This window comes from Lampetra fluviatilis, chromosome 7 (assembly GCF_964198595.1).
Source record: "Lampetra fluviatilis chromosome 7, kcLamFluv1.1, whole genome shotgun sequence".
Classification (NCBI taxonomy): Eukaryota; Metazoa; Chordata; class Hyperoartia; order Petromyzontiformes; family Petromyzontidae; genus Lampetra; species Lampetra fluviatilis.
Genome location: NC_136281.1, coordinates 12,159,178 through 12,172,948, shown reverse-complemented (window position 1 = coordinate 12,172,948; position 13,771 = coordinate 12,159,178). Strand labels below are relative to the sequence as shown.

The 13,771-nt window shown below is 40.7% G+C and overlaps 1 protein-coding gene across 4 annotated transcripts in view; it reads right to left on the bottom strand.

Annotated features, from left to right (window-relative positions):
• Positions 1-13,771, bottom strand: part of LOC144933584 (CAP-Gly domain-containing linker protein 4-like) — a 74,547-nt gene that overhangs the window by 25,130 nt on the left and 35,646 nt on the right. For 3 of the 4 annotated variants that reach the window (XM_078858527.1, XM_078858529.1, XM_078858528.1), the window contains 2 exons: positions 11,373-11,474; positions 4,445-4,588 (listed from right to left, as the gene is read on the bottom strand). In XM_078858527.1, coding sequence (XP_078714653.1) covers positions 4,445-4,588; positions 11,373-11,474 — 246 coding nt within the window. The remainder of the gene's footprint in view (positions 1-4,444; positions 4,589-11,372; positions 11,475-13,771) is intronic. The other variant, XM_078858530.1, reaches the window with a different exon arrangement.

Below are 13,771 nucleotides of genomic sequence, written 5' to 3'. Positions count from 1 at the left end.
ATTAGGTTTGTCACATGAACAGAACGTGCCAATTCGTTTCTAGTACAGCACACCGGTGTGTTGTAGAGGAAAGTCAAAACATTTACAATGAGTACGACGTTTCATCAGTAATTACAACTATCTTCATCAGGCCACAGCCATATTTGTGGAGAAGTCCACCTGTTTCGTTCCTTAAATAGAGGCGTATATATGATGACAACACTTATGTGCGCTTGTTTTGTGCGAAATGGGGGGGGGGGTTAATGAATTCATATTTATATGGTGTATAATCAACGTACATGATGCGTTCTTGTACTTCCTGGCGATTGTGTGTCCCAAATTATGCATGACTTGAACCACTAAATAAAGAATGTCTATCATGTATTAGCATTGTATGTATCAGAAAATCGTGTGCATTAACATTGCATGGATAATGACAGTGTTCATGGAAGTGATTGTGGAGTGGCATTTTTCCTTTATCAATTTAACTTCATCAATTTAACTTACAACATCGCCCAGATAAAAAAAAACGATAGCCATGCTCAAATAAAAGCATCACATGTGAAACCTGCAAGATGACAAGGTGATCAGGAAATGTGAGTACAGCAAGTGAGTTTTGTCACGACTGGAATGCAAATTATGGAACTGTTCGAGAATGGCTCGAAAGATGAAATTTGGCACAAATATAGTCACGTCGAAGAAAAAGGAATTTTTTGTTAATGTTGGACTTCCCAAACGTTGAAGGGGCAAAAATGTTAAATTATTTATTTTGCCTTTGAACCTAGAATTATAAACGATTGCGATTATAGCTTTTCAAAGGTACTCAACCCATACATTATATCAGATCGTAAATCCAATATATATTTTTAGTTTGGTGCCTGCAAAACTGGGAGTAAATTTTTTTAACTTTTGTTTTTACACCTAGGCATATGAAATAATTCATTTGGAGGTTTTTACGGTGCTGAAATCAAATATACATTTTCAGGCACGCATTGTAAGAGTGTGACACCAAAGCTGATAGAAAGCAAGACAATCCAATTATATAATAATCCCCATCAAGATTCGACTCAGTCCATCATCTCTCTAGGATTAATAGAACAAGAACCAGTGTGGGAACTTATTGATTCTACTCATTGATTGTGTATAATTCTCAGCACTGGCTGAAAGTGACTACAGGCGCCTGCATGTGTACATGCACCTGACACTTCCTGATCCTGGTAAGTGCTGTTTACATCTTCGCCTCTTGTGCAACAGACACCAATTAAGAGTGAACAGCAAAGTCTGGAGGTAATGGGCCATAACACTATCCATTTATATTTCTTATAAAACGAAACATTGTCTCGATGTGCTTTCAGTGAATTGTGCCTGCATCTTTTTTCAAAATGTGCAGTAAAGGTTTGGAGCAAAAATATAGCTTTATAATATTTCATGAAGGGCAATGGAAACTATATTTAAATGACATGTGAGAACTGCAGTCTTTCGATATAATAGAAAAAGGGAGGAACATAAATATAATTTTATATATTTTTTATAAGTCATTACTTGAGCTACTAAATAAAGAATTTATATCATTGAATAGCATTGTACATATCAGAAAAACGTGTGCATTAAAATTGCTCCGATAATTATGCATATAGAAGCAGATAAAACGAACACCTAAAAATGCTAATGCAACATTTCAAATTCGAGTTAATTCATGCGTGACCTATACCAGTGGTGAGTTATCCATCTTATAATTACACACTCGGTGAGCTTACAACCAAATATATAACTCACATTTTCCAGTTAATGCATTTTTACTTCACAATAAAAACTGCACCTTAACTGCACATTAACCAGAATTTGAAAAATTGTGTTTTTCTCTCTCTCTCATTTAATGGCAACGGTCCGATGAACTGGGTATAACAAGCACATCTATAGTTAAAGTGTCGGTATAAGTCCTACCTTCTGGAACGAATTAACAACGTATACAGAGGTATCACTGTACTGGAATACAACAAAGCTCACCATATAGCTTACAGATATGTATATCCACTTATAATGTAGTTTGGATGTAATAATAAAATGTATCAAATCTAAAAAAATAAAATCATGAACTTCCATTTATATTTCTTATCATGCAAATATATGAAGTATATTTTTAAGTAAGAACACGTAAAATGCTTATCCCTGATAGCCAATCCAACATGCTCAAGCACAGCTCAAGTACAGCGGCTGTTTCTGTGACAATACCACCACGGAAGTGGAGCGATGCATTTAGCTCATGTGCAGGAGTGAGATGGATTGTGGCATCGCAGAGCTGTTAGCAATGACGATGGCACAGGGAGGCCTTCATACAGCAGCGAATAGATAACTACTGATGATGACAGAAGACGACATGGTTTTAATAGCATCAGAATGAAAGGCTCATCTTTTGTTTAATTGGCTGGATTGTCAGCTTCTCATCACGTGTTAAAACCCAACATGAGGCACATGGCAAGTCATGACAGAGACTATTTTAAATTAACAATTCTTAATATGAAATATCTGGATTTCAGAGTCTATCTTCACACTTGAATGAAAGTGATAATTTAATTCTTAACCATTACTGCTTTGGAGTAATGACAGTCATTGCCAAATCTCATTTTAAACTAATGTACCATTCATTTTCATTTCTTAAAAGGAAATGAGATATCATTATTGTGTAATTTACCAACCCAAGCAATCAAAGGAGTACCTGCATTTACTTATACAGCTGCCATTAATATATTTTAAGTTCCACTTGGTCTGTACGAGATTTTGTCTAAGATATACACAAATATAAAAATGTGTACACAATAAAACCTTCCAAAGGCAGATTTTCTGGGAATATTTGTCAAACTGCATATATTTCCAATAACCCATGTCAACACCATCTAATCTGATTAACACTTAAAACTTACGAATAGGAAACTCCATATCTATCAATCACGAACCACATCGTTGCAGTTTAATCTTAGTGTTGTGCAGTACAACCACGCGGAGACGAGGAATACTAAAAGGGCTGTTGCCGTTTATTAAAACACTCTCACACTCGCCATCCTACGCTCACACCAGTGGAGGTGCTCTCTCTCTCGGTCCTTCACCCGGACACTGAATACTATTTGGACCCTACCCTCGGCTATCCCTTTGGCTCTCTCTGCCCGGAGCGGGGGATCAACCAACACCGCTCCGCGACGAGGAGAGAGACCCTCTTCCAGCCGGTCCTAACCCTGGCTCCCCACGACGGCCCTGCCCCCTCTTTCCGAAAGCCCCTTACGTAACCGGTGACGTTACGTTAACCTGGAGAAAAATCCACACGACCACGGGGAGAGAGATATGCAAACTCCAAATATACAGGCATCAGATGGGATTGAACCCACGACCCTCCTATATATTAGGTGAGGTAGTTAACATCTTGCCACCATGGCACCCATGAAAGGATGAAGGGATTTTTATAACGAACTTGAAGAGAACAGATTCACATAATTCCACGCAACAAATAAGTACGCAGCTTTGCGACTGTTTACAAATATCACGGCTTAGTTTTCTGCCAATCCCCTGAGTTATACGTCTTCTCACACTTGATCAATCCAACGCGGCGGTTTTTTGCCTCCCTCCACATATTGATCCTTTTTTTCAGGTGTGCATTACCACATGTGGTATTCTGTCAGGATCCATTTCGAAGATAAGTCAAAACCACTGTAGTCTTCTCGCATCGGTATTGTGTAACGGTGCTTTTCTTGCCCTAGACATTTTCTAAATCAGATTTTTTTAAGCCTTGAAATTCCCAAAATTTTACGAATGGTTTTGTACATTGATGAACGTTAAGCGGTAGCCAATACTCATGCAGGTATCACATTACACGCATCATGGCCCAGAAGTCATCATCATCATCATAGGCTATCCCTTGCAAGAGGATGATTTTGTTCCATAGAAAAGTTGGATTATCTGTGGGTCCGAAGATGGCTGAAGAGACCGATCTGGGATTGACAGAGTCTGCCGCAGCTCAGGCACATGTGTCCAGAAAGAGTGGGTGGGTGGAACTGCATTCGTAGGTCGGGCTGCAGCGTGCTGTTTCCGCCATTCCAGCTTTTCCTCTTCCTGTTTCCGCTTTTGAGTTTCATAATGTTAGGATCCTTGAAATAAAACTCTAGTCTCCAGCTGAAGTGATCCTGGGTAAGAGTCTCCCATGAGTTGGTGTCAATGGTGCACTTCTTCATGTTTAATTATCCGACTTTAACACTACCAATGCTGGGTACAGCTGTGGTTAGAGCACTCGACTGAATCGAAAAGGTTTACAAGTTCAAATCCCACTCTGGAGGTCAGGCTTGGAGTGTAACACACGCAATGACATCTAAAAAAATTAACAAACAAACCTCTAGAACACTGAAGCACAGGCACCATCACACCCCAGTGGGGCGTTGAGACTGTGATGGCAGAAGTGAAATGTATAGCAGCAGGGTACCGTGCTGGATGCGTGATTCTGCTGGCTTTGTCCGGGGGGGCTGAGCTCCTCCTGCATTGCGTGATGGCTTGAGTGGCAATGTAACTGACGCCCTTCTCCTGGTCAAGTGAGGGGAACTGGAACCGGATGAGGATGAGCCAGAGCCTGAAGGCACAGAGCAGGTATTTACTCACATCTATCGTGCATTTACTCACATCTATCTCATTCTTCAGCTCCCAAACACATCCTCAACGACGAGCTTACATTTTATCGCTGCAAGCGTGACCACGAAGTAATGTTCTCTTGCAAGTATCGTTGAAGAATTGAACACTCGCCATGCGTTATCGACCTCATTCGTAAGTTGGGAAGTTTTTAAAACCATGGTGACATGAGGCGTGTGTCAGTGATCACAGCAATGCTGCTTCTCCAACTACCGCAATCGGTTCTGTCCCCATCTCTGCTTATTTACGCATCTCCTACCTCTCCACATATCCCGTGCCTCTCACTCCACATATCTCCAGCCTCACATTGCACACAACTTCCATTAGCAGTGATTATATAACTAGGTGCTTCACTTTTGACAGCAACGTTCAAACACAAAGTTTTCATTTAACACCTTCACTCCAATTACAATTTTCACAACACCATTGCATTTATCTTCTTGGTTCTTTCGGTAAAGTCACTTTACCGAAAGAACCAAGAAGATGAATCCCTGCAGTCACGAAAGCTTTAAATCGAAATTTAACCATCGCATTTGCTCTGACGTTGCAGCGAGCACCCAAAGGTCAGAAATCAAGGGAAATACCAAAGTCCCAGACAGTTGATATTCAAATTCTGGGTATTGTCTGCAGAACACTTTTTGTAAATAGGATAAGGAAGTGAGGGCAATGTGCAGAAGCTTCAATGGCACAGGCTGCAAATACTTTTTAATCTTGACCTTTGGTCAAGGCAAATGGTCATGTTGATTTTGATGACACAGTGAGTGCATTTCTATGAATGGGTAAGAATTTAATAAAACGACTGTGCTGGGAGGATGCAGTTTTAAGACATGGGTTTGAAAATCCCAAAATCAATCAATAATAATATTAAAAAGTCAATGTCGACATCAAAAGCAGTTATGGATATTAATAATAAATAGATTCAATAATGTATATTAAAAAGAACATTAATAAAAAATAAAGGGCTGCATTTTATTGTTTCCTTTATCTAAAAGTAATCAGATACACTATCAAGGCAGCACTGAGGCGTATAGGTTCCAATAGCCCTTTGCCTAGGAAAGCCAAACCAAAGCAAACCTTGATCTTTGAGAAAAAAAAAACCTTCATAGGGATGTTTTACCAATTATTATTTTTAATGAGTATGGATGAAACTACTGTAGGGTACTCGGAGAAAAATCTGTATGCAGGAGAGGAACATATTCAAACCATCACGCAAATGGATGCGGAATGCATTTGCTGGACTGCCATATCTTGGCTATTTCATAGTTCAGAAGATTTAGTGTCATGCACATGATGCCCTTTGCATGAACCACCAATCCTACTGGTTTGAAGTCTTGTCTTGTCACCCACACCCTTGCTAGATAATACAAACAAAAAAATCCACAATTTTTCACAAGCCTCATCAGTCAAGGTGTGTCCCTGCTAGAATAAAAGTGTGGAGCAGGCTTCAGGTCCAAAATATATTCTGGACCAGCAGTGAAATTTCTATCGTAGAAAACAGTCTGTCTATAAAAAAAAATCACTCTAGGTCTTTCCCATAAGGTTTACTAATTTTATCCACAATGGCGTGATGATGGATTGAGTCGATCCTTAACTGAGATTTGAACTCAAGGTCTTTGACATGGGTAAAGCGTTTTAAAACAAGTACAACAGGAAGTGGGTGTAAAAACGTTCCTCACAATCACGGACCGGTGCATGACAAAAGACCGTATTGCAATAATATAAAAAAACGTGGCAGAAAAAGAACGATCACAATTCATGAAACACAAAAGGCCCTTCTCTGCCAACCGCGCAAACAGTGCCTGGGCTTAATACGGTGGAGGGTAATCAACGCGATTAGGTAGAGTCTGACAAACACTGCATTATTTATTGCACAAGTAAATAATTAAAAGCACTGCTATTTTATCAGACGGCATGCCAAGGTGAAGTGACAAACTGGAGGAGACAATTAAACTGGTCTCTCTTCCTCAATCGGCACAGCATGGAATAGTTGCGCACCAGTGCCACTCAATACAAGCCGATTCTTCGACACGCGGCAAAGGGTCGCCGCGAATGTTCCACGGGAAACAATACACAAGTAACAATTATCGTTATTGAAACATATATTTTTCATTCAATATCAATAGTGCGACTCATTAAAACAATATATGGTGCTTTTTAAGTGTATTCCTGCTTCTCTCTCCCAATACTACCCATCTATTTTTAGAAAGGCTTTGTGGTTTTGTGGCTACAGCTGTGGCTATTTTACATTCCACCATGTCCTGCCACACAGTAGTCGACCCTAATGAATTACATATTCAGTTTTCACCTTAATAGAAGGCACTCGAGTTATTTAGGTAAAGTCACGTAGATAGAAAAATAATAATAAATAAAGTGAATAAAATTAATAAAAAAATTAATAAAAATAATAAACAGAAAAACACGAATGTAGACTGTAGCCTGGTTCTTAACCTGGGAGAGTGCACTGGCAGTCTATAATGTAGACTGTAGCCTGGTTCTTAACCTGAGTGAGCGTACTGGCAGTCTATAATGTAGACTGTAGCAATGGTTATTAAACTGAGTGAGAGTACTGGCAGTCTATAATGTAGACTATAATAATGTAGATTGACAGTACACTCACTCAGGTTGAGAACCAGGCTACAGTCTACATTATAGTCTGCCAGTACGCTCACCGAGGTTAAGAACCAGGCTACAGTCTACATTATAGACTGACAGTACACTCACTAAACTTAATAACCATTGCTACAGTCTACATTAGTGGTTTTTAGTTGTTTATTCTATTTATTTTTAATTAAATTATTTTTATTTTTATTTACTTTTTTTTCTACGTCACTTTACCGAAAGAACCAAAGAATATGAATTCCTGCAGTCATGAAAGTTTTAAGTCAAAATGTAATAACAAGTAATAGTGTGTCCCCATACTCAAATTAGCCAAATGTGTGCTCTCTCCTCTGCTAGCAGTTTTGTGCTCGTGGTGGAAACTCTACGTTCTTATGGCAGGAACCAGTCCCTCTATACAACAACCAGTGTTGACAACTGACAAAGCAATAGCCTCTTTTCTTGACTCAGAGTGGTGATGGGTCAAATGAACCCCAGACGGAGATTTTAACTCATAATCTTCCAACCAAAAGTTGGGTGGCTCAGGAATGCAATGGCACCAGCCGGATTGCATTAGAATGCGTGCATCACATGTATTGGATGAGGCCTTTGGGAGAGTGATGCTTTATTCCTGTGCCAAATGGGGGTCATGGCTCTAATGAGATTGTAATATGTGCCTGGGAAAGAACCTGTGAAACAAACAAACAAACATATACTGAGTCACAAATCATTTCATCCCAATTGCAGGGTTCAAGAAATTTAGACTCACATTAATGTATTCATCCCACAGCGAATGAAGTACCTGATTTGGTTCAGTAATGACATGAAGGCCTTATTTCCCAGTGGTGCAAGCTTTCTTGCTGCATACTAATTGCTCTGCATCACTCGGTTATGGCTGAGTGATACAATACAACACGATCCAATATGGATGTACATGCTGTCTCAATAAACAGCCGTACCCCCAAGACCAAGTGCAAGAGAGGGAAAGTGGAAAAGTTTTTGTCGTGTGCTTATAACGATATGGAACAATCATGCAGCAGTCTGGAGTCAATAGTGGAAAATCAATTGTATTATGGTAGGATGATCAACTGTGGTATCCAATAGAGTAGCACTTCATCAACCTTGACGACTTTACAGACCGGGTGGGACTCTGACTAGGACGTCAACTCAGAAAGATTTTGGGGGAGGTGGGGTATTCGAACGTACACTGCTACGCCGGTCTTCATAGGTGCTAGCTAACAGCACTTGCCCCGAAAGTATGGTAAGGCTATACGGGGGATATTTGTCTTTGGTGTGGATGGCTTGTGTAAGATGCAAGAATAATGGTGGGTGTCATTTTTGTGAAATGGATCGCAATTCCTTGATGAATTCGAAGCATGATGCAGTTTTTTACACAAATTCTCTGACAGAAATGTTTGGACAGCCAATTGGATCTGGCAGACAGTCACACTGTATCATTGTACCTGTGACAGGGGCCTTGCTTTGATTGGATGAGTGCAGTCATCTGCCTTCATACACACCCGCATATGCCTGGATGCTGTTGACCACCATAATAGCGTTTTGAGATACTTTAAGGCGATTGACACTGATATAAGGTCAGGTTATGTGCTATCCATTGGACCAAGCAAGATTTTCAGAATGCTATATGTATTGTTACATTTCCCAGCAATATTGTTTTTTAAACATACTATATATGCAGTATGGATAAAGTCGCAGAGTGAATTATAAATCAATCAAGAAGCCTTCCACGGAATAAAGATTGACAGAACATGTTTGGGTAAGACCCAAATAAAATAGACGTTAAAATCGAGTCACTGTCAACATGTATACTACCCAAAGAACCATGGGGCAACACTCAAGAATTCGTTGTTATGAGTCATTTGTGGATATGTAACTAATGCTTGGTGGAAACCAGAGTCTGCCTCTTCTTGGTTCTTTCGGTAAAGTCACGTAGAAGGAAAGTAATAAAATAATAAAAATTAAACATAATAAAATAATTCTCACGACGTTTCGGCCACAACGCAAGCAGCCGTCCTCAGGTGAAGAACATGTCTGTCGATAAGACAGAGTCTAAATGACACGTCTTAGGCTTGGAGTGTCTATTTAAGCTGTGAGGGAGGAGGAAGAGAGCCTTGACAAAAGAATTTGCATTTGAAGAGGAATTTAGCATATTTATGGGAAATGCAGGAATGCGAATAGTGCTAATTGTGAAATGCGTGGGAGGTGGGCGGGGGGTTTTCAAAGTCATATTATGCCCATGCATTATGCAGGATTAGCAGCATCAAAGGGAAGGGGCAGGGGCAGCACCAACAAAGGGAAGGAATGTGAATAGTATGCAGCTGCAGCAACCAAACAACCACGTAAAAAACTAAAGTATAAACTTCATAGTATCATCAGTATACTAAATATACTCTCCAATAAGCTGAGCTACTAACAGTAAGTAATACATTACAATTCTATGTCGCAAAAAAAATAATATGCTTCCAGCTAAACTTTTTTCCCTTATGTAGTAAGTATTCAGGAGGCTTTGACGACGGGGTCGGAGGCACACTTATTTATTAACACCAACTTGTGCACAGTAACGGGTACACACAGTACTTAAGGGGGTATCGTCCCCTTTACTCGGCTAACAGGGAGACACAACATCTAACCCCGCTAACCTAAGCCCAAGTCCTCCACTACGGAGCTAGGGGAGGCTACCTATCCCAGCCCTGGTCAAGCTGGGATCCCGGCACTTTGAAAACCCCCCGCCCACCTCCCACACATTTCACAATTAGCACTATTCGCATTCCTGCATTTCCCATAAATATGCTAAATTCCTCTTCAAATGCAAATTCTTTTGTCAAGGCTCTCTTCCTCCTCCCTCACAGACTCTGTCTTATTGACAGACATGTTCTTCACCTGAGGACGGCTGCTTGCGTTGTGGCCGAAACGTCGTGAGAATTATTTTATTATGTTTTATTTTTATTATTTTATTACTTCCCTTCTACGTGACTTTACCGAAAGAACCAAGAAGATGAATCCCTGCAGTCACGAAAGCTTTAAACCAGAGTCTGCCTCTTAGATACAACCACTGTTGCCTTCTCTCAAAGTGCTACTCGTTTGATTGACCTACGAGGGACAATAAAATGAGTCAACCATCGACTCGGATTTTAACTTGAAACCTTTCAACTGCGAGTTAAGTGCTGTAAACCAGAGTGCCATCAGACCAAATTAACCCTCCAGAACTCAGCTAATTTGATTTACTTTGTTGTCAAGTTCTCAAGTGTCTCCTAATGCTTCTTGTACAGCAGCATCATGTCCACCAATAACACTTACTATGTTTACATCCACCTTTTTAGTACATCACATCAAATTAGGCTATTTAATTATTTACAAAGTGATGTGAATCGGAAGTGATGCTGCTATTTTTGTTATCAATGGTAAATTTGAATGCGTGTTTCCCTAAATGCACAAGAAATGAATTGCTTAAAGCAAGTAATGCTCTCTCAGGTTTACATAGCCCTAAATTTAGTACTTAATATCCTGAGGATTGTTTTCCTTCGCTAGATGCCTAACCGGCAGGAAACATCACCGGGCCCTCATGACCTCGGCCAAATGAATTTAAAAAATGCGATTATGTTATTCACATTTCAGGGTAGAGAAGTGGCACAATGATTAGTTAACTGTGCTATTAACCAAGTCGCCAGAGTTCAATGTCCTACCACAGCTAATATCGGTGGATAGTCACTGTCCCAAGACGGTCTCTTCACCAACTCACACTGACCGGTGTGGTGAAGTATTGTCAAACAACCCCCTTGATGGACACGGTGTGGGTTAGAACTTTATGCACAAGTGAAATGACAAAGGGCCGTAAATTGTTGTATTGGAAATTTACATTCAGATCAGCCCAATGTGAAAACCCAGTCCCACACAGTGTGTTGATTTGCAATGAGCAACCAGGAGTGTCCAATGGAAAAAAATGCATTTAAATATTTTCTGCCATGCCCTTTAAAAGAGATGGTAAAGAGACTCAACAATGCATTAAAAACATACTTTCCAAAAACGTAGCACACACCAGTATCACCCAATCCAAAAGTTGGATGGAAGCACGGCACACTGCACACTGCCATCTGACGCCGACACACATGTACCTTGTGGTGTGTTGCTGTTATTCTCTGCGGAGGCATCGGAGGAGAAGGCTGAAGCCTGCGCTTTCCGTCTGGGGCCACTCAAGGTCTTCATATTCGTGTGACCTTTTAGTTCACATGGCATAAAGTATACCAAACAAGGTAAAATGCTAAGATAAAAAATAAAAAATTTTTACATGTCAAAATACACACAAACATTAAAATGTTTAGAGATTACATCAAGTGACATTGGCACCAATGGCATTAGCCGAGATGGTGTATTGCATTTTATTCAAATACATAATGAGCTAAAATGTTAACTTTGTTTATCTAGCCTCTTATAAACTTAGTTTTAATGAAACTGCGTTTCATTGCGTTTCATTAAAAAGGAAGCCATCAGGCTGCTTATAGCGAGCACAACACCCACGCCTGCGTGAAGTGGGAGTCGAATTATTAAAGCACATTAATCATCATTACCGGCATGCATTATTAAAGGTGCCCGCCTTAATAACACAGTACTATCATACTTAATGAAGGCGCATCCATGCACACGTGCCTTGAAATATTATTTTACAAATGATTAAAGCAGTGCTGTTGATCTACGAAAGCCTCACTGAAAGTCTGAAGTCTTTAAGGAAGGTTACTGGTTTTGGAATTTTTTGGTCGATTTCTTCTTAAGCATTGTTCCAGTGTACATGGAGGAGTTTAACACGTAGGATTTCGCGACCAATATTATTCATAATAAAGGTTTTTGGGTTACATTACTTAACTATAAATGTGTCATTAAATCACCACCACCCGACACAGCCAATTAGTAAGGTTTGTCATGTAAAAGCCTGGGTAAGTCTTGAACTTGGAATTTAACACACCCTGAACCCCTTCGAACCACTCCTTTTATTCTCTTTCCCATCCCTTCTGGAACTTTCCCGACTCTCCACCAATCCCCCTTCCATTTTTCCAAACGGTCTAACAACCGAGCCGACATTTTCATTTGGATTTTCCCGGGACTCTTTTACCCTACGTTGGCTCCTCCCCCTGTGATAGCTCCTCGCCAATGAGTGTCGAGCACGCTATTCAAATTCACGAGGAACTGTTAGGACACTATGAGTATATATTTGTGTATTTCTTAATAGGGTTTGCCTCACGGTATCCCTTACACATATGCTGAGAGCACTACAAAGCTGGGTTCAGCAAGCGAATTGCTGTGCTGTAATCTTCAGAATTCACTCGATCACGTTAGACCTCAGGATCTAAGTAGAGTTGAGCATGGATGGTCGACCACCTTGCACAAAAGACAGGTGTAATTGGCATTGTGGGCGGCGGTGGAGAGCAGTGCAGCAAAATCCACTGTAGTTCTGCACTCGCGCTACCTGCACCAACCCGCACTGACCAGCGTGGCAAAGTATGGTCAAATATCCCACAAGGTGTGAGTGAGGGAGTTCCTCATGCAGCAGTGGATTGACACATTGGCTGTCCATATACATGCACAAGTGTGCTTGCAAGCACCAAGAACACAAGCCACATTCCTGCACACACGCTGACATCTAGTGGATATTGCTGGGTTATCACATTCTACAGTAACGGGAATTCATCTACAGTCGTGGGAATGTACAGGATCTAAAGAAGGGTTAATATAAACGAATTCTTCCTTTCAACCTGACAGAATCTACAGCCGTGTGAAGATATATATGTTAATAATCCTTCCTTTCAAGTCCTCACAGTGTGAATTCCCCCACAATTTTTGCATCATCTTGATATGAAATAACATTTATATGCTTTTTTGAAATCCAAGCTCTAAAGAGGTGTAGGCTTGCTTGCAAGCTCGCCATTCCACATTAACACACGCCCCTCTCTCCGGGGCTCTGTAAAGTGTCGACTGCAGTATAGAGGGGTGGTTCCCAACCTATGGTCTGCTGACCACTGGTGGTCACCGGGCCAACCGGTGATCCGCGCAAAGCCGTGGGAGGTCGGCTGCGGACCTGTTGCAGATTCAGAAACCATCGTATATTTTTTTCTTACTGCATGGGGGGTTCGCAAAAAATGTTTGAGGGTTCAAAGTTCGTCCACGGGCCCGGAAGGGATGGGAACCACTGGTGTCGAGGATTTATCTGGAAGTCTACCATTTCATGTCATCGTGCACCTTTGCAAACATTCCTGAGTAAGATTGCAGTATGGAGGATTTACCTGTAATCCCACCACTGTGTGTAAGCACGTTACCGATCCCTGCCAGTGTAGAGGGATTTACTTGTAAACACATTATGCTACTCGTCGCGTGAAAACCCTGTTATAATGCAGAAGATTTACCTGCGAGCCACCATTCTGTGCACACCGGTCACGGTGAATGTCCATAATGCAGGCTACAGTATTACACAGAGGATTTTCTTGGACGGCATCCGACATGAGAACACCCACACCAGTGTTTT